Consider the following 26,791-nt stretch of genomic DNA (forward strand, 5'->3'; position numbering starts at 1 on the left):
ACCGCGCCGGGGCTGACATGAGAGTCAGAGGCAGTGGGAAGGCACCCAGCATGCCAAGCATACAGGAAGCGACCAGCACATGCCAGGGTCCCCTTCTTCCTCCAGATACAGAGTAGGCATTTCTACTTCAAGGGTTTCAGAAGCTCCACCAGGAATAGCTCTGGACCTGCTCTAAGGAAGGAGGGCTGCTCTCCTGCAGGTAGTCAGAGGGGCCAGTCTTACACAACACTGCTACGGAAGTAAACACTCTGTTCCCATGCCTGAGGGATTTAAACCAGAGAAACCTTCCTTTTATTTTTCGGTAAGGAAAGTCGGATGGCAACAGGGGGTCTTGGGGGCCCGACACACAAAACTTCAGGTGCCCTGACCTCTCAGCACCCAGTCGCATGGTTCAGATCACCTAGCCCGATGTTTTTGAAACGTGAGGCAGAATTTCCCTTTGATACAAGTATGCAGAAGAGGGAGATCTGGGCATACATCAACCTCACAGTGTAAAAAGGGTCTTTTTGTAACCTCACACTTCTCTTCAACCTGGTCTCTGCCCCTAGTACATGGCATACAGGACTCTAACCTTACAAAAGAGAAACTTTATTCACTGGGATGGGTTCTCAACCCTTCCATGGTGAGCAAAAACCACCCCGGCAAATCCAACTTCCAGCGTCCAGATAAGTGCTGGCCCCGACTGCCTGCCCTGGGTAAGTGCCACAAGACAAGGGGTCTTTCAGAAATCCTCTCAAGCAAAGAATCCATGACTGGAGGTGACAACGCTCACCTAATGGCAAATGAACTCGGAGACAGGGATAAAACAGCCTGCACCCCATCCCAAGTATCCGCTGTGCTCCGTCTATCCTAACTTCCTGCTGTGCCTATGCCCTTGAAATCACATGAAAATGAGCTCAAGATTGAGTAACAAACACAGAGGTGTGAGGCTGGCTCAGTCGGAGGCACATGAGACTCGATCTTGGGGTTGTGAGTTCAAGTCCCACGTTGGGCATAAAGATAAAAAAAAAAAGGAATATGGTTTTGTCAATGCTATGTGTACCTCTTAGCTGCAACCAAGCAAGGCAGAGAGAATTCATCCCACCAACTAGACAAGTTAAGAGTATTGCTCTCTCTATAGCCTGCATCAGAGCAAAATTCCACAGCCACAAACCACATCCGTCAACAGCCAGCTCACTGCTGGGGAAGATAAATGCCAAGCATGCTTGCCATCAGCAGCACGTCGGCTGCCCCATTTCCAGACTTAAGGAAGAGCTCCCGAGTGCAACAGGCTTGAGCAGAGAACATGCTTTATTGAGGAGTAGATAGAGAACAGCACATTCTACCACATGTGGGGAAGGGTTAGCTTCGGTCAAAGACCTTTACCCCTTAAGAAAACCCGCAGTGAAGTTGCTTTTGGATAAACGTTAACAGTGACACTGAAACTGGCGGGGAGCTGCCACCGAACATGCTTAAAAGGAGCTCCCCACAACCCACAGTGAGTATAAGTAGTGTACAGAGAGGACAAGAGAAAGGCACAAATGACCAGAGTCGGGACCGTGGGGAGGGCTCCACACTCGGACAGCAGTGTTGGAGAAGACCAAGTCGGGAAGAGGAGCACATGTCCTACATCCAGAGCTGCCTCAAGATAGCGGGTTATAATGAGCTGGAGAAATTAGAGGGAGCGGCTCTTCCTTTGCTTGAGACCAAAAATAGGAGAGCAGAGACCCGGGTGGGGAACGGTGTCAAATCCCAAAAAGGAAATGGAGGAGTTCTTGGAAGGGCAGGAGCACTTCGGTTCAAGGGAGGATGAGGCGTGGTGGGAGAAGCAAATGCTGGGTGGGGGTGGGGGGTGGCCGTGGCACTCTGCCTTGCAGAGTCAAGGGCTGAGAGGAGAGCCGGAAGTCAGGTGCAATCATTTCCTACTTCTCTGAGGAGGTTCGGGCAAAAATCAATGCAACTGAGGCAGAAATACAGGTGTGCCAGATCCAAGCGACAGGTATTGGGGGTGGTGCGGGGAGGGGGAGTTTCTGCAGTCTAATGAACCGGTTAGCATGCAGCATGAGAGGGAGAACCGGACACTGTTTGGCCCCTGCAAATGACAAAAGGGGCAGGGGATCACAAGAGAGGAAAACACTTAGGGCTGGGCACTTTCTGGTGAGGCAAAAAAGGACTCGTTCCCTTCCACCAACACGCAGCCCACCGGTAAACTCAAATCAAAGTACAGAATCACCACCTGTCAATTCTCCTCTCCATTTCATTCGGATAAATTATGTGCAGTTGCCAAGACGAGTCCCTGGGAGAGGCTAAAAAAAATACTGGTCTCTTGTAAGCTTGACACTGATCAAAACCCGGCCTCTTTCAATAAAAATGGTGGAAAAAAAATTTAAAGTGAGCTAAACTCCGAAGGGAATGGACCCCTCCCAGTACACAGAGTCAGAAATGTTACCTCTTCCCTGCTCTCCCCCCACCCCCCAAAAAACCACATGTAAGGAGGAACTGGAAAGGTCCTGGTGGTGGCAAACCATGGTCTGGAAGTCTGGTGACCCGGCAGCAAGAAGCACTAGTACAAAGTTTAGAAGACACAACACAACCTCGTGGGGCTAGAGGACATGAGGAGAACCAGTGACTGGACAGGTACAGTACCAAACAGAACACCTTGGGTCAGTGCTACGAGGGATCTGCTCTCAAGTCTAACAGAGATCCCATCCAGGCAACCTCACTGAGGCCGAAACAGCAGTTCCTCAGAACCAGCGTCTGCAGTGAACACGAGGGTCGGAGCCAGGACAGTCCTGAGGGGGATGGCCTTCCCAAAGGATACTGTACTTGCCAATCACAAGAGCAACAGAAATGACAGACAGATCCCTAGGGTACGGATTCCTACTGCTGGGGTTCGCTGGCTCAGAGTAACAGGTCACTTTAAGTGCCCTTGGGAGGGGTCCATTTTAAGCAGCTTGGATCCATGGTTTTATTGGAGTTGGATCTTTTGGCCTCTTTGGCTATCCACTCGTCAATCAGGTCCTGCGGGAGAACAGGAAAAATGACTTTACACATTCAACGAAAATGTCTTTATATACGGATTCTAAAATGCCTGTTAGTGAAGGAGGAATCTCCAAAGGCTTAACGATACACTATGGAGGGAAACAGGTATAAAAAATTATCTTTTGATTTAGAAAATGCTTTCCTACAAATACCCATTGCTGCCGACTCTGTCCTCAGAAAAAACTGAAATTATTCACCTTTCCTTATAGGTTTGTCAACTAAAACAAATTAAAAGCACTTACATGAGGGACACCGGGGAGGCTCAGGAGGCTGGGCAGCTGACTCTTAGTTTTGGCTCAGGTGGTGACCTCAGGGCTGTGAGATCAAGCCCAGCATCAGGCTTCATGCTCAGATTATATATATACATTTTATATATATATATTTCAAGTGCACTTCCACAAAGATATTTTAAAATATTTTAAAGTGCACAAGCCCTGGAGTTTGTGAGGATTCCCTTCAAACAGGTGGGGAATTTGCTCCAATCTAAGAAAATCTTTAGGACAAAAGTGCTGTGTGACACAAAGCTGCTTAACTGAGCTGCTTTGCTTGTGTCATCCAAATCGGAGACAGGAGCTTACTCAAAGCTTCAGATAAAGGGTAAGATAAGAAGTAAGCCCAACAGGCATCACTGCATGCTCAAAAAAAAAGAGAGAGACCCAATAAAAGGTACATGTAGGCAAATTCCATTAAGAGAAGGCTAGGGACACCTGGGTGGCTCAGCTGGTAAAGTGCCTTCAGCTCAGGTCACGGTCCCAGGGTCCTGGGATCGAGTCCTGCTTCTGGCTTCCTGCTCAGCGGGAAGCCTGCTTCTCCCTTTGCCTGCTGCTCCCCTTGCTTGTTCTCTCTGACAAATAACTAAATAAAACCTTCAAACAAACAAACAAAAAAAAAGAGAGAGAGAGAGAGAGAAGGCTACTTTTAGGCTATTAAGGCCCCATTTTGCTCTGCTAGGTCTCAAGAGACATTCAGCACTGAGCCAGCAGCTGACAAAAAAACTTTACCTGTCTCTTTAAAACTAGGTGTTTTCCTTTCCAGTACTTGAGCATCTGAAGGGCTTGCAGAGTGCTGACAATGTCCACAGGATTCACAGCTGTCTCCTGGCTAATTTCTGAAACAGAAGTGCTACTGAGAACCAGGCCAAAGTACAGACCCACACCTCCACTGACCCCCACCAACCCAAGCCCCTCACCCCGCTTAGAGGAAACCCAGATGATTGGAGTCATATACTTAACCCAACCTGCTCAGAAAAAGCTTACAAAGCACTTATTTGACGGATCCTAAGAACTATGAAAGAGAAACCCAACAGCAAGAAATCACTCTGACCCGTACAGAAATCAAGGTCAAAAACAGACCTACTTTCTTCCACCCTTACATAAATAATACAGGCATATCTTATCAGGTCCTACATTTCCCAAAGAATTGGGAAAAAAAAATTCACATTCTTCTTCCTTCTGGACTTTCATTTAAGAACTAGTGTTAACCACTCCAGGTTTGTGAAACCAAAATCATATGGCCATTCCCAAAGGGCCAAATGCTCTGGAATCCTTTGGCACTTTTGGGAGGGTCTCTGCAGTGGCCTGCATCCAGGGGTCATCTGTTCTCCTGTTCAGATGAAGCACTGAGGGGAAGCTTTCTCTTTGCAGGTGACCAAGCCGACCAGGGCCAAGGAAAAAAGCTGGAATGTCCAGTGCCATTAACATCTTGGGTGCCAACGATCCTCAAGAGCCAAAAACCAACCTTTGATAGAAATCTCTTTGCCTTGGAAATTATGCAGGTAACGGAGAAGCACTTCTTTCCAGTAACTGCGATAGCTTATGAGCCCCAGGTCGGAGAGGGGACGTTCCGGGGAGCCGACTTTTTCTTCCACTTTGGAAAGCAAGTAACCTACCGAGGAACAAAATGCAGACACTGTATTTCATCCTAATGGCAAACACTGCTATGCCAACACAGAAAGCTTAAGGACAGGCTGCTTCATGGTACCAACTAGGGGTCAGACATTCAAGCTGGGACAGTGACGTAACAGAGTGCTGCCTTGGGCTAAGCCAAAAGGGAAGAATGGTGTGTTCGCATTTAGCTGTAATAGACATTAAGAAAACTCTGGAAGGCTTCACAAGATAAAAATGTTAATAACAACAGTAATAGGTAGGTGTGCGCTGGAACAGAGATGGGGAGCCATTTCATTAAGTCACTTTTTATGTATTTTGAAATTTTTCAATTTTAAGAATAGATTATCTCAGTACTGAGTATCCTGCAGCCTCTGGCTCTAACATCTGAACATCTAACATTACATATTATGGAGACGCAGTCCGCAAAATGCACGCGGAAAACTAATGGGCTTTTGATAAATAAATAGGAAAGAAATACAAGAGATGGGAGTGGGAACTTTTCAGATTAAAAGGGATTTACAAGCTACATCTATCAATCCCAATGTATCAACTCAACTTGGTGCTTAGTAAAAATAATTACATGTGCGTTTTCTTTAAAGGGAAAAATCACAAAATTGGGGTAATTTGAACACTGTTAACTTAGGCTATTAAGTAACTTGGGGAGGTTTGGATTTTTTTTTTAAACATGAAATAGAACTTATCTTTTAGAGATGTGAAAGTAACAGGTTGAGAATAGAGGTAAAACAAGACTGACCATGAAACGTTAATCATACGTTACGAGGGCTTTTATTATCTAACTACTCCACTTTTTTTTTTTTTAAAGATTTTTATTTATTTATTTGACAGACAGAGATCACAAGTAGGCAGAGAGGCAGGCAGAGGAAGCAGCAGGCTCCCTGTTGAGCAGAGAGCCCAATGCGGGGCTCGATCCCAAGACCCTGTGATCATGACCTGAGCCGAAGGCAGAGGCTTTAACCCACTGAGCCACCCAGGCGCCCCTATTCCACACTTTTATATATGTTTGAAAATCTACATAAATCTACATAAAATCAGGATTATAAAATAGGCGTCACCTATTCCAAGATATAGGGACCCCTCCTCCGTAGGCTGTGTCACTTCCTGATTTCATCACTTCTCGCAGCTGGAAGGCAATGGACTGGAAGACTAACTCTAAGAATTATAATTCTGACTAGAGTGTTGTAGGACAGGGAACACTGAATAAAATACAGTTGGCTCGCATCATTTATATAGGTGTTACGTTCTGCAAAGTCATGGCAAGCACTGAGTTAGCGAACACTGAACCACTGCTCCTAAGGGAACCTGGGTTAGGTTTCTGTAAGCCTCTGGTCATATTTTCATCAACCCGTCATTATGGTTACCTTGTCTTAGGTGTTTCTGTTTAACAATACCTTTTAAAATATACACGGTTGACTCATTAGCATCGAACTCCCAACCAACAGCACAACAACCTGTTGTTCTGGCACTACACCTAGAGGCCATTTAAAATTAGCAACAAGGGACTCCTGGGTGGCTCAGTTGGTTAAGCATCTGCCTTCAGCTCAGGTCATGATCCCAGGGTCCTGGGATGGAGTCCCACTTCGGGCTCCCTGCTCGGCACGCAGTCTGCTTCTCCCTCTCTGCCTGATGTTTCCCCCTGCTTTGTGCTCTCTCTCTGACAAATAAATAAAATCTTTAAAAATTATGTAAGTAAGTAAGTAAATAAATAAATAAATAAAATCAGCAACAAGGGCACCTGGGTGGCTCAGTCTGTTAAGTGTCTGCCCTCAGCTCAGATCATGGTCCCAGGGTTGTAGGATCAAGTCCCACACTGGGCTCAAGTCCCACACTTCCCTGCTCAGTGGGGAGTCTGCTTCTCCCCCTCCCTCCTCCCTCCCCCACCCTGCCTCATGCTGTTTCTGTCTCAAATAAATAAAATCCTTTAAAAATTAAAGGGGCACCTCCACAGCTCAGTGGGTTAAGCTTCTGCCTTTGGCTCAAGTCATGATCTCAGGGTCCTGGGATCGAGCCCCGAATCGGATTCTTTGCTCAGCAGGGAGCCTGTTTCCCCCTCTCTCTGCCTGCCTCTCTGCCTACTTGTGATCTCTCTCTGTGACAAATAAATAAGATCTTTAAAAAAAATAAAATAAAATAAAATCAGCAAAAAAATGGACAAAAATATGAAAAGCATGGCACTAACACACTGAAAAAAACATGTGTTTACATGGAGAGCCAAAACAAGGCACCTGCTTGTTTGACCGGAGCAGAGAAAATGTGGTGACTTCCTTTTTGCAGCTGTATGCACGTCCACAAGTGACTGTAGACGTGCCAAGAGTACAGATTTGGGGATTAAAAATAAATTCGAGTAGGCAAACTCCCAAATACAGAATACACTACTAAAGAGGCCCAAGGCCTTTATCAGGTCCATGGATTGCCACTGGACTAGTCCCTACAAAACTGAAATCCCTAATCCAGGAACAGATTTGAAGCCTTCAGCATACATGTGCTGCTCCTTGTCTCAAATGGGGACCACCTTCTGTCCTATCCCCTACATGCCCCACCATCAGGTAGCGACTGAGGCCTGCATTCACTGAAGGTTCCAGGTATACCAGCTGACCCGGGACCTTCAGATTCTGTCCACACATCTGTCCTCTTGCTGCGTGCCAGGAACCAGAGACCCAATTGCTCTCATCACCCCCGCGGCTTGCGGAGCTCAGGCCGCAGCAGTCGCACTTACTGAAATCGATGAGCATCTTGCCATAGCCCTGTCTCATGTACTGAGGCATGGTGAGGATACACGACACGTTGTAGTTGAGGAATGAATTCTTTTCCTACAGTCAAGAGCAAAACAGATGAGAGAACGTTAGGAGAGCTTGGAACCCAAGTTGTCAGGAGTCCCACAAACAGAAAATAAGGCTGCTGGCAAACTCTCTGATCAAGGAGTCCCAGGAAGTGGCTGTCACACTCACAGCTGTTCCACCCACACTGGTTACAATAATGGCCAAAGCCAGCCATGCCAGGCTCCCCCTTGCTCAGAGACCAGTATCAATTTAAGGGGGGCTGACGGAGTTCTTTCTAGTCAGAGCAAGGCCAGGAGGGGTTGACTGTGGAGTCGGTCAGGGCAACCCTCTGTAAATGTAATTTTTCAAAAGGGGACTGGCTAGTGATAAAGAGAGGGATCCCCACCAGGAAGAGTCCAGTTTGGAAGGGAGTGAACAAACACTCCCATCACATACTGTCCGGTTCCGTTTATGGAAAATGTTCATGACAGGCAAACTCCTAGAGCCAGGGGGCTGGCGGGGGCTGGCAGCGGCTGAGGGGCAATGGGCAGGCCTGCTTGATGGGGTAAAGAAAACAGAGCAGGGGGCCCTGCGTGGTTGCTGCGCTATTCTGGCAATACAAAAGCCACTGAGGTACAGGCTTTAAATGAGTGAAGTGTGTGGCATGTGAATCAGATTTCAACAAAGTTCCTACTAAAAAGTCAAAAGCAAAACCTGGCCTTCAGCTTTCAAAAGCAGAGTGGTGTTATCACAGAATAAGCCCAGCTAGAAAACCAGGCAAAAGGAATATATTCCTGGTTTTAGGCTAATAACAGAGAGCAAAGCCAGGAGCGTTGGCCTGACTACAAAATGTGGGCTTCGGGGTTAGTAGGCAGGGCCTTGGCTGGTAATTAATAGGCAGCTCTAAGCCACAAGTCCAGAAAGGAATAAACCAGAAGCTTTTAATAAAGAATCGCATACTTCCATTAAACAATCTTTGATACATAGATTTCTGTGACACCTTCCCACCCAATCCTTAGGAGAAGGGCTGTCATCATTGCCCAGGGTCCGGCCTCTTCCTGTCAGTGATCTGGGTCCCCAAATGCCAACATCAATCACCCTTCTGGGGCCAGTAGCTTCTTAATCTCCAGATCCTGCTGACCTTGGAAAAATATCCAATCAGGTGACAGCCGGTGTTGTCCGCTTCTGTCATAACATAAAACAGGAAGGGTTCCACATCATAATATAACGTCTTGTGGTCCAGAAAAAGCTTGGCCAACAGGCACAGGTTTTGGCAGTAGATCTGGAAGCAGAGAAAGAGAATTCATGCATGGGCCAGTGATTCCTCAACTTATCAGATAAAGGCCTAAACCTAAAGATCCTATCATCATTGTTGATGAGGCAGAAAGTGTGCTTTGGTCAACAGCAGAGTCTTATCACCTCTACGTGGGGGAGATGGGAGGTGGAACAAACTGCTGCTGGGACCTGTGAATATACACCCTTCACCACCGCACCTGCTTACCTTGTTTTTCTTGCCGTCCACTTCAAACACGGAGATGGAGCCTTTCCGATAGATCTCATCGCCAGGTGGGTGTTTCCACACACATTTAGCCTGCAAGAGAATGGAATTCGTATCAGGGGAAAAAGCCTTCCCCAACAAGACTGCTGCTTAAATGGAAAAATGAATCACAGGTCAAATTTAGTTAGCGGAGATGACAGACAACTGGACACACTTGAGAACGTACGCAAGGTTTTTTTTTTTTTGGTAAAACAATTACCAGCTTCTAAAGTCATAGGAATGTGTTTACAGTATTTTTATAGCAGTTTAGAACAAGTTTTCTAGATCATACTCTGGCCCTGTTTCAACCCAGGAGATTAAAATCATCTACTAAGTAAAAGCCAGATAAATAAAAAATACCCTCGATTCTAAAACACTCTGTGCCAAGAGGAAATTCTTGAGCAGCTTATTTCCAGCAGCTTAAGAATTGCTAAGGAAAGGCAGGAACACTTCATGTTCGCCTTTACTAGTAAACTTTGCGACCGCCTCACCGTCAATCTTTTCTTCCGATTAGAAAAGACACCCACGACAATAAAGACTAACCCCCACACCTAAGTTATCCCTTTGTTATATAAGGAAGATGAGGACGCCCTTCCGTGGCTTAAAAAACAGGCAAGGTAGCCTGGTTCCGGAGCAAGAAACTGTGGAGGTGGGTGGACAGCTGGCCACAAGGGGGCACAAATTCCCCCTTTCTTCACCCTCATCTGCGAAAGGATTTAATTCGCAGCCAGTCAGCCCTTGCTGTAAATATGTGAATTCTTTTAAGGTTTTATGCAAACACATTAAAAAACATCATTTAAGAAGCGTTTGTATATGGAACATTTTCTACTAAGTTTTATTCTGACTTCTGGTCAACTCAAGAAAGGCCCCATTGCCACCTGTAAATCAAAACGCTAACTGGAATCGCTTCAAAAAAGTTCTGCCCCCAGTTTGTGGCTGGATCCACCTGCTTACTCATGCTGGCTCTTTCCAACAACAACCCAACTAATGCAACAATTGTTTAGAAACAGAAGCCAAGGGGCGCTTGAGTGTCTCAGTGGGTTGAGCTGCTGCCTTCAGCTCAGCTCATGATCTCAGGGTCCTGGGATCGAGTCCCGCATCGGGCTCTCTGATGAGCAGGGAGCCTGCTTCCCTCTCTCTCTCTCTGCCGGCCTCTCCATCTACTTGTGATCTCGCTCTCTCTCTCTGTCAAATAAATATATAAATAAATCTTAAAAAGAAACAGAAGCCAAAAATGGCCCATTTCAGCGATTACTCATGAAGCAATGGGAATCAGAAGTGTAGACGAAAAAACGGGTTACCATTACCTGAAAATCGATTTTTGTACCTCCCCCTAATACAGATCCTCCAATATTCAAAATGTTTACTTGACCCTCAGATTTATCCAAACCCTCTGTTTCCCCACCTACTACTATGTCTTGCCCTTTTGGGCTATTACATTGGTTAGTGCCACTAAGTAACCAGAAACAAAAAGAAGTAAAACCTAAATGGTCAGCAGTTCACATCAGTCAAAATACCTTTCACATAGGAGAACTAGATTTTAGTTTATCTCCATGGTCTACCATCACGGAGACCAGTCCTCTGCTACCCTCACCCCTGTGGCCCAGTGTCCCCGCCAGTCCTCCATCCGTTCATCCGTTCGTGCACCCTGCCCCTAGGCAAGTGTGCAGGAGTCTGGAAGGCTGAACTCAGCGGCGAGTTCTAGGCTGCAACACTACATTGTGTGTGTTCCAGAGAACACAAAACGCAGTTATCCTCCAAACCAACTGGGGACAAGAGGAGAAGGACATGGGGCGCCCGGGTGGCTCAGTCATTAAGCATCTGCCTTCGGCTCAGGTCATGATCAAGCCCGCATTGGGCTCCTTGGGGAGCTTGGTGGGAAGCCTGCTTTTCCCTCTCCTACTCCCCCTGCTTGTGCTCCCTCTTCTGTGTCTCTGTCAAATAAATAAAATCTTTAAGAAAAAAAAAAAGTGGGGGAAAGGATGGGAACTCTGGGAAAGCCTGGGCCGCAGAAGCTCAGCACACAGAAAACCTGGGAAATAAAAGTGGAAGGGGATGGAAGGAGGTACACCCTAAAAGGTCTTAGAGCCAAATTACGCTGGGACGACAGAAATAGGAAAATGAAGGTGCCTGCCTGAAACGCTCCTTCCTCTACCCCATCCCTGCTCCCAGAAATTCCCTTATTTAGGACGAGATTTTTCACTCTACAGCTAGGCAACAAAAAAATGGCTTAAAACTACAAAATACCTAGTGAGCATATATATGAACAATAAAATAAGTCTTTCTTCCTATCTGAACAGGAAGGACAACATTCAGGAACCAGAAAGCACTAAACTCGGGAGAAGGCACCAAAGGAGCCATTTTGTTAATTCCATATTTTGTCTCCTTTAAATACGCATCCATTCAGCAGTTACAGGGCACTTCCTGCCCCCACTGGTTGCTAGGGATATGAAGTGAGTCACGTCCTTGCCCTGTCTAATGAAGTCCACTTGTTTTTTTTCGAGTTGGGGACACATAAAAACTGTGGGCAGAGGTAATTCGTATCCCAGGGAGAAACGGTACCAGGCAGTAAGAAAAAAATACAAGGCAGTGTGTGTGACAGGATGTGGTTCCAGGACATCAGCTGCTTCGGGTGCCACCTGCCCCCCACTGCCAGGCCCCACCTTGAAATGGGCTTGCCCTTTCCTATGCCTCTGTGCCATTCCTATGGACCACTGAGAGAGGCTTAGAGGCGGAGGTCATCCAGGTAGAGGTCAACATCCAGAGCTCCACCGTGACGATCGCAGAACCCCAAGATGGCATACCATGTGTCGGCGGAGTATCGTTTGGCTCTTCATGTACTTCAAACAGAATTCGCACATGTAGAGCCGTCCCAGGCGCGCGTATTCTTCGGGATAGGGAGAGTGGTACCACGTATCGAGCTCATAACGACCAAAAGCAATTGTTTTAATCATGTTGCTCCCCTCTGTGATTTGGCCTTGCAGCCTTAGCTTCTCCTATTGTAGAGAAGAAATCAGAAAGTCAGAGGATTAAGACTGATCATCTTTATTTTCAAAAAGTCTCTAGTATGCTTGTTCGCATGTCACCATGGTAGGCTAGGAGAAAAAAACAGAACTGACTCTAGGGGCGCCTGGGTGGCTCACTGGATTAAGGCCTCTGCCTTTGGCTCAGGTTATGATCTCAGGGTCTGGGATTGAGCCCTGCATCCAGCTCTCTGCTTAGCAGGGAGACTGCTTCTCTCTCTCTCTGCCTACTTGTGATCTCTGTCAAGTAAATAAATAAAATCTTAAAAAAAAAAAAAAAAAAAAAAAAAGAACTGACTTTTAATGCATGAAAAACTTGCACTGAAACGGGCTGCCCACCTGGACACAGACAGTCAGGATGGCTTCTAGAAAACTCACAATCTACACTGCCTGGAAGTGTAGGTCTCAACAGACCACAGCTTTCCTCTGGCTCCCTACCATGCTGTGGATGGGCCTCACCTCCAGAACTTCAGTACCAAGTCCTTGGTAAAATTTTGTTTCTCATCAGCTGGCACCAAACCACTTGATAAAGGCAATCTACCACAAAGAAAAATGCCCCGCCCTTACCAGACATTGTAAAACCAACCAGGAAAGATGATCTAGAATGTGCTTTACTATCTGCCTCTAAAGCTGTATGGATCTGTGTGACGTAAATCCACAGGTATACGGGGCCATCCTGTCAAAGCAGGTCCCTGAAAACATTTTTGAAACATGGACAGTGCTGTAGTACTGGACTCTACTCCAGATGAGGCAGAAAATATCTCTGGATATCACTCCCCAGTGGTTAGGACCTGATTATAGGACAATTTTTCACGCCTAACCAGGTAGAGAGCTGTGACAGGAAATACTCTGCTACAGAACAGGAAGGAGAAGAGCAACTACCAAACCCTGCCCCCTCCAAGGTTCCAACAAGTCTCTCTGAGGATTTGTGAATCAAGTATTTGACATAATTTTAAAAAAAAGGTAAAGAGGATATTCACTCTACAAGCTAAGTTTCCTTCAACACATTTCGTCTGTTAAATCACAGGTACCACAATTTTTTTAAAGCAATCTTGTTAAAAATTCTGCCTAGGGTATGAAAACCGAGTGAAACTAACTGTAAATAAAAATCAGAATGGTAAATCACCTTCATAGACAAAACATGGCTAAGTCAAAGATTAATTTCTTTTATAAAACGTCTGACCACAGCCTTTTCCATTACTCCTCTATGCTTTTCTCTTAATTCTTTTGAAGTTAGAATGGAGGGCCAAGCAAAGCCTGCAAAGGCTAGCTCCTGGGAGGGGGGCGTTAAGAGAATAAGAGAGGCTTAGCCACCAATAAGAGGCTCTCAGAATTGCAAATTGCCCGACTGAGACCGAGGGGCACCTATTGTCTAACCCAGGCCTCAACACTCCCACCAAACAAGTCCTTCTGGGAGACGAGATGGAGGGAAAAGTGGTCAGGGAAAAGAAAGGGAGGAGGGGAAATTATGTTTAAATATGAATGGGAAGCAAGATCATTCTGATAAAGGGTAGCTGTGGGAAGGGAAAGAGATTTTCATTATTTCCCATCAACTGATCGATCACTATCACTTTTCTGGGAAGTTTACAAGACTTTCACAAGCAGTCCATAAGCCTGAAGATCTTAATACTCACCAAATCCTCTGAAGCCCGGGCTTGTGCTCTTCGGAAAAGATCCAAGTCATACTCGCTAGTCAGGTTTTCCAAGAGAGGTTCCCGAGTGTTCCCATAGGTCTGTCTGTGTTCCTAGGAAAATAATCAGAACGTGAGTCTTACTGCTTCTATGAACTTAATCTATTTTATTTCAGTCAATGCCAACCAGAGGGCCAAACACAACTATAAGCTATTTATTTAGTGCCTACTATATGCCAGGCATTATACTAGGCACTGGGGACTGAGCATAAGACACACTATTACCAGGTTAATGCCAAAAACAACCATTATCCACCCTAGTGAATCTGGAAAGAAAATGCTCCTACACCTTCAAAAGGGAGTTTCATTCTTCTCTCTCTAAATGAGCTCCTCGAGGGTCAGAATTCTATGCCTCCATTTCTTCATCTGAAAATGTGCATGACAATACAAATAAATAAAATGTAACAAAGCCAAAGGCACTACAAATTCCTAGAATCTTGAAATCTGGAAGGAACCTCGGTGGATACTCCCGTGTTTAAAAGCAAAACAAAGCAGAACAAAACAAAATACACAAAATCTCTTGAGACTTATAGAGTCTCACATTTTAGATGGAAAGGAAAAGTCTCAACGAGGAAGGGGTATCCACACTGAGTGGTCCTTGCTAAGTTCCTTCCCCGAAGTCGCTGCGCCCATGACGCTCTTCAGCCCAAGGCCTGAAGCTGCCACCTGGGATCTCCAGCCCTGGCGCATGGGAAACACAGGCTGGCCCCTTTAAAAAACACTGTGCTAAATATTAAGCAAGGAGGAGGAGACAATACTCAGAAAATCAGAAGCATAAAAGTAAGCCAGTTCTCAGTAAATATCAAATCTTACCATGGCAGTCTTAACAAATATCCTGGCACCGGAAAGAAAGGCCACAAGGGAAACTTCCCTTTTAAAACCTCTGATTTTAGCCCTTCCCACTCCATCCCAGACTCCACCTCCCACCCAGAGAATAGAAGATAATGGTTGTTAAGTGGAGTGGATGGCTCATCCCCGGGAGAACATTACAGAATTCGCATGTATATTATCATATGAAAAAACTATTCACCAGTACCTCAACCCCTATTACAATCTCTTCCGGTTCCTCTGGGCCCATCTGACCTGTACCTTTTGCATCTAAGATTCAGGTTCTTAAATATGAAGTTTTTTCTTCTAGTTTCATAATCATTTTTTTAAGCTTATAAAAAATATGCTAGCCAGCATTTTTAACAGGAAGGTTGGGTCCAAATAACCTAGCTCCAATTTTGGAAAGCAGATGTTTGTAAACTCAATTTCAGGAGCTTTTACTTCAGACATTCTTTCTAACCCCCATATGATTTCTGGGCAAGTTACTTCTCGAAACCTCCGTCTTCTTATCTATGAAATAGTTAAGACACCGCCCATCACAAAGAGTTGTCAGAAAAATGATGGGAACAACATAACCATGCCTAGTGCCTACGCACATAAGCATTCAGTAAATGCCACTATCATTTTTACTCCTTCCACATCTACCTAATTTGTAGATAGAAACACTGAACAAGGCACAGGGAGGAATACAACTTTGCACCTGGCAATCCACTACTAGAACCCTCCCCTCTACAAACCCAACAGTCTGGTGTAGGCAGTTAGCTACCGATCCGCCCACCACCCGTTTCCTGCTGGGCCATATCCATCTCATTCATAATATTATCATTTTCAAGGCAGTGAGGATGACCAAAAAAGTAAATACATGGTTTGGTATATTCTTGCCTTAGTGTAGTTGTGCTAAATATCCACAAGCCATACATTAAATAACTTAATGCCTAAATAAGCCAATATTCCAATTCCTTGAAAGGATAAAAATATGCATCAGGAAAAGCCTGAGAGATCTCACAGCAAAACACGCGGCACGGGAAGGGGCTTCTTATCTCAGAGGGTGATTTTTATTGGAATTTTTCTTCTCTAATATTTTTGGTATTTTCATTAGAAAGCATTTAACACATTTATAAATATGAGTCACACATGATTTATAAATCATGTTTACAATAAATCTTTACTTAACAGTTAAATTTTATGCAAAAATTTCTTGAATTTTTATGAAATGAGGAAATTACAATTCAAGTTATTTAAGTGAAAACACAGAATCCAAAGCTGTGCTTACAGTAAAATCCAAATTACATAAATTAGGCATTTGTAAAAAGCTAAGAAGAAATATCCCCAAATGCTAACATGGCTACTTTTTAGGTAGTAGGACTGATGCTTATTTCTGTATACTTCTGTGTTCTGCATTTCCTACTACAAATGTGCATTACTTTGGGGATACCTGGGTGGCTCAGTCAGTTAAGCATCTGACTTTGGCTCAGGTCCTGGGATCAAGCCCAGCTGCTTGGGGGTGGGAATGGGAGGATTCTGCTTCTCCCTCTCCCTCTCCCCTAGCTCATGAGCTCTCTCTCTCAAATAAATAAAATCTTAAAAAAAAAAAAAATCATTATTTTTAAAACTAGAAAAATAGTTAAAATACTACCCAAAAAATCTTCCTATAGAATATATCACCCAATACTTTATACTATGCAGAAATTTTGTTTTCCCATTAAAATATACAGACCATCACTTAGTTTGAATACTTTCCCTTACAGAGACATCTCCAACATCCTGCTATTTGTTCGAGTGGCTAAATTTAACCCTTTACAACTAAAGTGAGGTTTACAAACAAGTACAGGACTGAATTTTTTTTCATCTAAATTCTAATGGCATTTTGTCTTTCGAAGCCTCCTGTTTCCACTCTTAACAACCCAATCTGGGGGTGAGGGGTGATTATGGCAAACTCTAAGGGCCAGAGGTGGGCCCTTCCAGGGTATTCTCAAAGGCAGGGCTTAGAAACCAAAAGCAATCAAATGCGAATGCAAGAATTCGTCTTAACTATTTAACTTTTTCTCACCATGTATTTCTCTTTCTGCTCTTTGCTCAGCCCAGAATTCCTTTTCTTCCTGAGTTCAGCCACCTTTTCCTTATATCGCAGCTGCCTCTCTGTTGGTGCCTGAAAGGCAAGAAGAGGACACTGAAACGCTAGCTGGAAAATGCATTATGTCACTCAGTTTCAAGATGAAAAGTAACAACACAAGACAAACCACAACCTGGTCAGGGAAGGAAAACATGCCCAATGTGTGACAGCCACCCCGTGTACTATGGCGATTTTAAAATCCCAAACGGTTCCCGGACCACCATGGTTACAGTCAGTTAATATGTCTTCAGGAATGTACTTATTTTAGTATTAAACTAAACAGAACATAAATTAAGGAGGGATGTCTCCACCAAAGCGGCAGGAATAAAATAAAGGTGTGTCAATTCAATAAGCATTTCTTGAATGTTTACTGTTTTCCAAGCACTGATACAAGAATGAATAAGACTTTTAAACTGAGTCAGACTAGAAGCCCAGATAGACCATGAAAATAAGAGCAGCTACAACTTACGGCAAGCTTATTACCTGCCAAGTACCAGGGAAGGGGATTTTGTGGGTGACTACCATACTACGTAGTTATTATTCACTCCTTGTTATGAACAAGGAAATAAAGTTTAAGGAGGGTAGCTGACCTGTCCTAGACCACACAGCTAGTATCACAGAATCACAGTATTCAAATCCAGATCTGTTTCGCGCCAAATCCCAACCTCTCCCTCCTCACCAGGCTTCCTCTGCTAGCTACCTATAATCTAACCACAAAAACAGACACCGCATGATGAGCTACGTATATATAAGATGAAGATAAGGGCTAAACCAGCATCCTGAGAACATTACAACAGAACACCTATAGAAGAACTGCCTCAATGGTAGGAGGTCTGAGAAGAATTTCTACAACAGCTGAGAAGTACAGGGATTGAAGGCCTTGAAGGAGAAATACAATCCCTTCTTGGCACAGAGTTAGGCAGAAAAACGGCAAGAGCAGTCACGAAGGAACAAGAAATTAAGCGTCATCAATGAGCAGGAATATTCAGAGAAGCAGAAAGATTAGGGCCAAGCAGCATCTTGGAATCCAAGGCAAGAGAGAAGTAGAAGAAAAACGACACCATCCCCGTGTCAAATGCTAATAGCACAAGTCACTGGCGACCTTGGAACCATGCTAGCACAGCGAGGGGGTTTGAAAGTAACAAAAGGTTAAAAAGGAGATGCGACATGGAGCAGCAAGTGCCATCTCAGAAATCATCAGGATTGCGTGCGATAACCAGTATTTTCATAAACACCACGATTTCTTCATTTATGAGGCAGAAGTGCTCGTTTCATGAAATTTTACTATCTGGAAAGCAAATATGCTCCTGAGTGTACAACTGAAGGCGAGTTAAGACGAGTTACTCAGAAATACCACGGGGAACAAGAGACTTGGAGAGACCTAACGCCCGCTCCTGGGCCGAGGAGAGCCAAGACTTGGCCCCCAGGCTGCGAGCGGCCGGAGCTTGAGCGAGGCCCGTACCTGGTGCCTGGTTGCGTGCCTGTTGTCATCTTGCCTGTGAGACAGCGTTCTCTCTTCTATCTGCTTATCCCGGCTCTGTGCTCTCACCTGCAACCATCAACAACGTCAATAAATCCACCTGCTTCTAAGACTAGGTTTATGTAAAAGAATAAGAATATCATGGAAATCCCCTGAATTCACGCTGCGGTTTTACTTTCAAAGAGTCTTCACGTTTATTATCACCATCTCTCCAAGAACGAGGAAGGCTTCACCATCTGCTTTCTCGGCCACTAACTGAGAATCAGAGAAGTGCACTCCTCGGGGCTACGTGGTGACAAGGCGAAGATTTTAATGAAGTCTGGGGACTCGGAGACTGGACCCTTCCCGCCGCACAATGGGTAAGAAACAAAAAACCATGAGCAAGTGCAAGAACGGGGTGAAGATGTGCACAGGCAAAGGTGGATAGCTGGGGGGTCAAGTCTCCAGGGAAACTGAACTCGGCAGTTATGCGTTCTTAAGGCAAACCACATCAGCTCTCCAACAGTTTCCGCTTCACCTTCTGGAAGTGAGGGCTCACATCTAACCGCCTGTTCCACTTCACACCAAAACTCAGCACGGCCAAAACACGATGACTGGTATTCTCCCACAGATCTGCAACTCCCAAACATTCCCTCTGTCGACAGACAGTAACACTTTCTAAACAACTCATCAGGTCAAAAACTTGAAGGTCGTCCTTGCTGCTTCTCTTTCTCTCTCCTCATGACATCCATCAGCAAGTCGATCAGGCTGCTTCCGAGATACATCCTGAATCCGATCAGCTCCCACTATCTCCGAGGATATGACGCTAGTCCGGGCCACCAGCCACTGCCTGAGCCTTGGAGCACCCTTCCAACTAGTTGCCCTGCATCAAACTCTTGCCTCCAACCAGTCCACTCTCCACACACAACAGTTTTGATTTTTAAAAAGCATTTAAGAAATTATATTACACCTCTGCTAAAAGCCCTCCAAGTGCTTCCCACCATCATCACATTAAAGACACACTCCTTGTGCCAAGGCCTACAGGTCTTTTGGGATCTGGATCCTCCTTCCTCATTTCCCATTATGCGCCAGTCACACTGGCCTACTTCTGGCCCCTCCAACCCAGCAGCTGATCTCTACCTCACAGCCTTTGTGCCTGCCCATCCTTCCACCTACAACTCTTCTCCTAGATCCGGACACAACAGTCTCTTTGCCCTCAGCCACGACTCAGGTCAAACACCAACTCCTCTGGAAGGTCTTCCTTAACCACCTGCACAAAAGCAGTGCCGTACCCGTCACCCCCCGCCCCCCGCCAAAACAGCCATCACCCCCAAAACAGCCACTCTGTATCTTTTTTTGTTGTTGTTTCTCACAGCATTTATTACTGCATGAAATTCTTCTCTACTTATTCATCTGTATGTGCTTTGCCTCCCCCCATGAGAAAGTCAACTCATTGAACGCAGTCTTTTTATCCCATTCAGAGAATCCTCAGATACCTGTCACGGTATGTAGTCATGGCAATCTGTAACGGAATGAAAATGGCAATATCCTTGACTGCAAACATTTACCGGAAACTCAAGGGTAATCACATATATGCAAGTAAATTAAAAATCACAGAGCTTTCAGTAAATGCAGGAATTAGTCTAATTTTTCCATTTGGGATTCTAAATGTTAATAAAAATATAGATCTTTCAGAAATTCCCCAGAGCCACCAGGTTCCAGCAGTAGAGATGGATTATGTGGAGCCTCACTGCTCTCGTGAAAAAGAAAGCATAACAAAGGAAAGACTCAAGAAATGCTTTCCTTTTTTTTCAGAATTTTCTTCCCCAAACTGAATTCTTTCTTCCTCTTTTTTAAAAATAAATTGCTTAACTTGTTCACATTGCCACAAGCCAACAATTTACAAGTTGTACTTCAGGAAGACTTCTATGTGAGACCATCCACAGTATCCCATCATGATACTTAAAGACAAGAGGCAGAGGACAACTCTCAAAAAGAGATCATGGTTCATTTCAGAGAAAGAAAGACCTAGCGCCTTGTCGGCATCTGATGCAGATGTTGGCCGAGCTGTTCCTGTCTTGATCAGGTCTCAGGCAAATGGCAAGATAATGGGAAGACCTACCACTCGTTCTTACACGGAGCAAAAGAAATGACCTTCCTTACACAAGAGATTTGGAATGAAGAAAAATAAGAATGTTTTCATTAACCTTAAAATCCATATAAGCATTCAAAGTACACTACTTTGCTGAAAGAGTAAACACATCAAGAAATGTCCCATAGTGTGGTCTAGTTGTGAATAAGAAACCAAATTCCTGACTCAGAAAGAACTAATGTTGGCTAGGGATTCTAATTTTTCATAGGATGAAACCGGCTCAGGCAGGAATAAATCTGTGACCTTGGCACTGTCAGAAAATAACAGCCACAAGAACGACAGTTAATACTTTGATCCAATGAGCTTGGATAACCTATCCAAATACTACCCACGCAAACCATTTAATTAAGAACATTTCGACTCTTGCTTCCCTATTATTAGTTCCATCCTTGGTAGCAACAACCCATACAGGAACATGTAAAAGAGGATCCTGGGCTCTCCCCCAAAGCCATTACCCCAAATCCCAAAGGTTATTTAGGACTATAGTCCTCAAGAATTTAAAACAAGAATTAGCCAAGAGTAGGCATGACTGAGAATAACAAAAAGGGAAAATATTCCACGGAAACAGAGAAATAGGAAAATAATTCTGAAAAACTTTAAAGAGCAAAATGTCTTCACAGATTCATGAGAAGAGAACCTAAATCATAAATATTGAGATCACATATTTATGCAAATTAGTTCCTAATGGAAAAGGTGCCTGGCAGTCGCTGAAGTCAATTTTCAAAGCAAAGTATCAAGGAACTAGAAGATGATACTCCAAATATTCCATATATAATCTCCCTATTAATTCCCTTCAAAGTATTCATTACCTCCTAGAATTCTTTTACATTCAACTATTTTTTTTTTAACTGTATTTTTATTACGTTTCCTCCACTAGAATATAAGAAAAAGGACTTTGCCTATTTTGTTCACACTGGATCCCCAGGGTTTAGCCAAGTGCCTGGCAAACCTTACGACAGCACTCACTGGGTAAGTACACGTCAAGTAATGACTACAATTACCTTGCATTCATCTGCTGAGAGGTTATGATAGAGCGGGCATCCTGAGATGGAGAAATGTCTCTCGTGTTTTCCTGTAAGATGTCCTGTTAAAAGAGGGAAAAACTCAATCGCAAGATAAAAGATTTAAGCTCATCAAACGATAGTTTTCTGTACATCAACCATGTTATTTTGCTGTATCTTTTTTACCCAATATATTATCTGATCACAGACTGAATCCACCAAAGAGGTAAATGACGGGCCATAACTTGCACCCACAATGAATTCTTTTCTTCCACAGAATGGATCTGGCAATCTTTGAACATACTTGTATATATTCAGTATCAACTGTAGTTCCTTCTGTTCTTCTGATAATGTATTTCTCAAATTCCAAAAAAGTCATAAAGCCATACATTTATAATAAAGGAACCAAAAAAATGAACATTTCCTTTCAGTGAAATCTAACTTTCCTAAGCTAAATTTTCAAGTTATATGTACACTAAGTGTTCCTTCTTTTCTATTATGCAATGCTATCCAATCTGAACTGAGTTCTCAATAATCAAAAGAAACTTATGGAAAATAAAGAAAATGGACTCTTCTAATACACAAATAAGCATATTTTGATAATTCTGAACCAGATTAAATATATTTATTTTCTTGGCGGGGGACTGATTTTGTTTAAAGATTCAGGCTTCTTGGGCACCTGGGTGGCTCAGTGGGTTCAAGCCTCTGCCTTCGGCTCATGTCATGATCCCAGGGTCCTGGCTCTCTGCTCAGCGGGGAACCTGCTTCCTCCTCTCTCTCTGCCTGCCTCTCTACCTACTTGTGATCTCTGTCTGTCAAATAAATAAATAAATAATCTTAAAAAAAATTTATAAAGATTCAGGCTTCTTCTGTAATCAGACTTTTAAATAGGCAGTTAGTATTTTCAAGAGCCAAGATATAAAAGCAACTCAGGTGTCTATTCATAGACAAATGGATAAAGAAAAAGGTGTTCTCTACACACACACACACACACACACACACACACACACACACACACACACACAGTGGAATATTACTTGGCCACAAAAAAGAATGAGATCAGGGGCGCCTGGGTGGCTCAGTGGGTTAAGCCACTGCCTTCGGCTCAGGTCATGATCTCAGAGTCCTGGGATCGAGTCCCGCATCGGGCTCTCTGCTCAGCAGGGAGCCTGCTTCCCTCTCTCTCTCTCTCTCTACCTGCCTCTCCATCTACTTGTGATTTCTCTCTGTCAAATAAATTTTAAAAAATCTTTAAAAAAAAAAAGAATGAGATCTTGCCATTTGTGATACGGATGGGCCTAGAGGGTATTATGCTAAGTGAAATAAGTCAGTCAGAGAAAGACAAATATCATATGATGTCACTCGTATGTGGAATGTAAGAAACAAAACAAAGGAAAAAGCAAAGAAAAAAACAAAACCCGACTCTTAAATACAGGAAACTGGCGGCTGCCAAAGCAGGGAGGGGAGAAAGGGGTAAAATAGATAGAGGGGATCAAGAGTAGACTTATGTTGATGAGCACTGGTTCATATATGAAATGCCGAATCACTACTACATACCTGAAACTAATCTAACACTGTAATAAATAAATGGGAAGTTAGCACAAGGCACTCTTATGAGTGGACAATGTTAGTAAATAACAATACAAAAAGCTCATTTTATCTAACGGGTCATCTCCTCACTTTTCTACTTTTCATGTGGCTTTGGGAAACACACAGGGAACTGAATGTCACTTCCTTTTTACACATCTCTTTAACCAAAAGGTTTAAAAAGCCTTTGGGTAATGGAGACATTGGCATTTAAAAAATCATACATGATTTATGGAGTAAGCTTTACAGGATGAAATTAATCCAAGTACTGGGGGAGAGAGGAATTAACATATGATATGCAGGCTGCCATTTCTCCAGGACTGTATTATTTAAAAATATGATTTTAGAGATCCATTCAATTTATCTTGCACAGAAAAAACTACCCTCAGTGATCAAACACCATGTATAAAATGTAAAGCATCGATACTACAGAAAGCCTTCTTTCTATAGATATTTCTTAAAAAAATACTTGTATAAGTATTTCTTTCTAAGATATTATGCATCTATAACTTCTGGGTAAATTATTCAAGTCATGTCTTATTCTGGAATATATAAACTGAAACCGATCTAATGTGTCTATATCAAAAGTGTTAAAAAGGATAACCAGTCTATTGATCTAGCAGTTCTACTGCTACAAATTTATTCCTACAGGTTTTCTTAGGAAGATACCAAAATACACACATACAAGGCTATCCACTACAGTATTATTCAAAATAAATAAAATGAGAAATAATCTCAAGATCAATCCATACGGGACAATGTAAAAAATTTATATAAACTATCAATATAATAGAATTCTCTGTATTCTTTAATATTTTTTTTTAAAGATTTTATTTATTTATTTGACAGACAGAGATCACAAGTAAACAGAGAGGCAGGCAGAGAGAGAGGAGGAAGCAGGCTCCCCGCAGAGCAGAGAGCCCATTGTGGGGCTGGATCCCAGCACCCTGGGATCATGACCTGAGCCGAAGGCAGAGGCTTTAACCCACTGAGCTACCCAGGCGCCCCTCTCTGTATTCTTTAAACAGATGAAACTCTGAGAAAGGTAAAATATCCAAGATGCCAAACCATCGTACTTTCCCTTTTGTGGATAACAAAATAGAAATATATGTGTATGTGCTCGCATGTACACACAAACTTACTGAAAGCATTCATAAAAAGCTACAAGAGGGGCGCCTGGGTGGCTAATGGGTTAAGCCTCTGCCTTTGGCTCAGGCCATGATCTCAGGGTCCTGGGATCGAGCCCTGAATTGGGTTCTCTGCTCAGCAGGGAGCCTTGCTTCCCCCTCTATCTCTCTGCCTGCCTCTCTGCCTACTTGTGATCCCTCTCGCTCTGTCAAATAAATAAAATCTTTAAAAAAAAAAACTACCAAGAATAGTTTTATATCCAGGGATATGAGTAAAGGAAACCTTTATGCATTTCAAGGCTCTTGCAGGGTTTTAAGTTTTCACGAGCACAGACTACTTTTATGCCAAAATTATTTTTAAAAATTAATGATGTTATTTTGCTGAACATAAAGAGTAGGACAGGATCAAAAATAATTTCAGCAATTTTTTTTTAACTAATCTCTATGTCCAACATGGGACTCGAACTCACAATGCCAAGATGAAGAGTCACAGGCTCCACTGAGCCAGCCAGGTACCCCCTTATCAAAAATAATTTTGGAAGCTCAGGTTCGTACCTTTCAAACTTTGCCAGTACATTAACACCAAAAGTCAAAGTAAACTTTCCTCTGATGCAACAGATTTACATTTATCCTCTCATCTACCCCACTAAGGGGGGTTAAGTACTGAGCATAAATAACTTACAGTTAGGCCCAACTCTGACCTCGTCTCCTTGTGCCCATTCTGGTTGCTCTGCCCTAGGCATACTGGCCCGTAAGTGTGTCTCAAACTGCTTAAACATTCTCTTGCCCCACAGCCTTAGCACTTGGCTGTGTGAGAGTGAATGAGTGTGTCTGTCTCTGTGTGTGTGTATGTGTGTGTGTGTCTGTGTGGTTGTATATATGCACAATACCTTACTCTCTCAGCACTCCCTAATTTTCAAGGAAATATCTCTAGTTGACGTATTACATATCCACCTGGTTTGCCTTCCCCAGTTAAGACTATAAGCTTCAGAGGGTAGAAACTTGGACATGTTCCCAGCTACACCCCCAGAACCTAAAACAGTGTCTGGCATGTGGCAAACAGAGCACATGAAAGTGACAATTTAGGGAAGCAGGGAGAGTGACAAGTAGGGCCTGAGTCTCTTTGCCATCTGGCGAGTAGATCCCCTCACCCTCTTGAAGCATTAGCTAGCACTCAAATACCAGTGTTTACATGATGATGTCTATGCTTAGTTTTTCCACCATTTACCCAAGAAAACTCATTTAGGCTAAAATGATTAGCTTCTTCAAGTGATGACTGGTGTGATGTTCAGGGGAACTTATGCTCTAGGCATTCTGAGGAGTTGAGATTATCAGAGATACTGGTCCTAAGACCAGGAAAAGATCCAAATACATTAAATGCTAGGGAAAACATACTGTGGGCCTGTAAAGCAACAGCTGTTCTACCTTTTTTCGGAACCTGACAGCCCTGCTGAAAAGTTCACAATTTGAGAGGTAGACCCAGTGGAGAAAAGTCTGTAATCTCCATCAGCGCCTTCTAGCTCTAAACGAAAGCTTAATCCCAACGTCTGCACAGAAGCTCGCCTTAAGGACCACTGGTTTAAACAATTATAAGAATCTGCCAGTAGAGGTAAAGGTCGTAAGAAAACACTGAGATATTCTTCTATCTGAGAAGAGATACTTGTTCGGTTTATACTTATCAAGTATACAAAGCCTAAAACCACTGAAGTCACAAAAGTCCAGGATCTCATCTGCGCCCTTTTACGTTCACGACCATGCAATAAGAACTCTGTTTCTCTCATTTTCTTAGCAGCTCTGGCCACACAAGCAGTACTTTGCATTAGTTACACTCCTCATGAAGCACGAACTGTGCACAACACAATGAGCCATTTAGAGACAACCGGTCTTCCGTTTTGTATCTGCAGGAAAAAGGAGGAATATTTTCGCAGGGAGAAACTCGCAGGAAACTGATTGGTGCATCACACTTCTTGTCCTTGCAACCAAGAAGCAAAAATACTCTCTACTCATGTGGGCAACTCAGTGATGCTCTCAGCGCCACTGAGAACCCAAGAAGCTAAATCACAGGAGAACACAGAACATCTCCTCATGATCCTAATTCCAGAGGGCGAGAACCACGGAACACAGGTGTTATGAAGCCAGTCACACTCACCTAGAGAGTTACAGCCTGGAGTAGGACACTTCATATTGAAATTGTAGCTTTCGTGGAAGCGACGGCGCTTGGGGCGATGAGAGAGATCGCTGCCTGAGTCCTTCAGGGACATGTCCTTGGCAATGCTCTCATCATGAGACACGTTGGGGCTAGAGATGTCTATATCAGACTCAGAAGAAGGGGCATTTCCAGTTGGAGTTCGAGGTGGAGACTCATCATGATCAGCTGTATTTTTAGTTTCTAAAGCAAAAGCAATTGGTAGAAGCTCATAAGTGGGGTTCTTTTATTTAGAGGTTTACTATTTGGAAGAGTTAATGGGCTTCCCAGATCCTCTATCATTTAACCAGTGACTTTTAGTCACTTACCTGCTGTAAAGCTACAAGGAAAATGAAAAGAAACTAACAACTACTTTGTGTGACTTTACATTCTGAGTAAAATTC

The 26,791-nt window shown here is 43.6% G+C and overlaps 1 protein-coding gene across 4 annotated transcripts in view; it reads right to left on the reverse strand.

The window, feature by feature from the left end:
- Nucleotides 1-572: 572 nt before the first annotated feature.
- Nucleotides 573-26,791, reverse strand: part of KAT7 (lysine acetyltransferase 7) — a 34,261-nt gene continuing 8,042 nt past the window's right edge. For 2 of the 4 annotated variants that reach the window (XM_032322657.1, XM_032322659.1), the window contains 12 exons: nt 26,352-26,591; nt 21,489-21,571; nt 18,339-18,425; nt 16,814-16,912; nt 13,879-13,989; nt 12,026-12,217; nt 9,186-9,275; nt 8,826-8,966; nt 7,642-7,735; nt 4,759-4,905; nt 4,023-4,129; nt 573-3,000 (listed from right to left, as the gene is read on the reverse strand). In XM_032322657.1, the coding sequence (XP_032178548.1) occupies nt 2,899-3,000; nt 4,023-4,129; nt 4,759-4,905; nt 7,642-7,735; nt 8,826-8,966; nt 9,186-9,275; nt 12,026-12,217; nt 13,879-13,989; nt 16,814-16,912; nt 18,339-18,425; nt 21,489-21,571; nt 26,352-26,591 (1,493 nt within the window). In that variant the 3' untranslated portion in view covers nt 573-2,898. The remainder of the gene's footprint in view (nt 3,001-4,022; nt 4,130-4,758; nt 4,906-7,641; nt 7,736-8,825; nt 8,967-9,185; nt 9,276-12,025; nt 12,218-13,878; nt 13,990-16,813; nt 16,913-18,338; nt 18,426-21,488; nt 21,572-26,351; nt 26,592-26,791) is intronic. The other 2 variants (XM_032322658.1, XM_032322661.1) reach the window with 1 other exon arrangement.

Source organism: Mustela erminea, chromosome 18 (genome assembly GCF_009829155.1).
Source record: "Mustela erminea isolate mMusErm1 chromosome 18, mMusErm1.Pri, whole genome shotgun sequence".
NCBI lineage: Eukaryota > Metazoa > Chordata > Mammalia > Carnivora > Mustelidae > Mustela > Mustela erminea.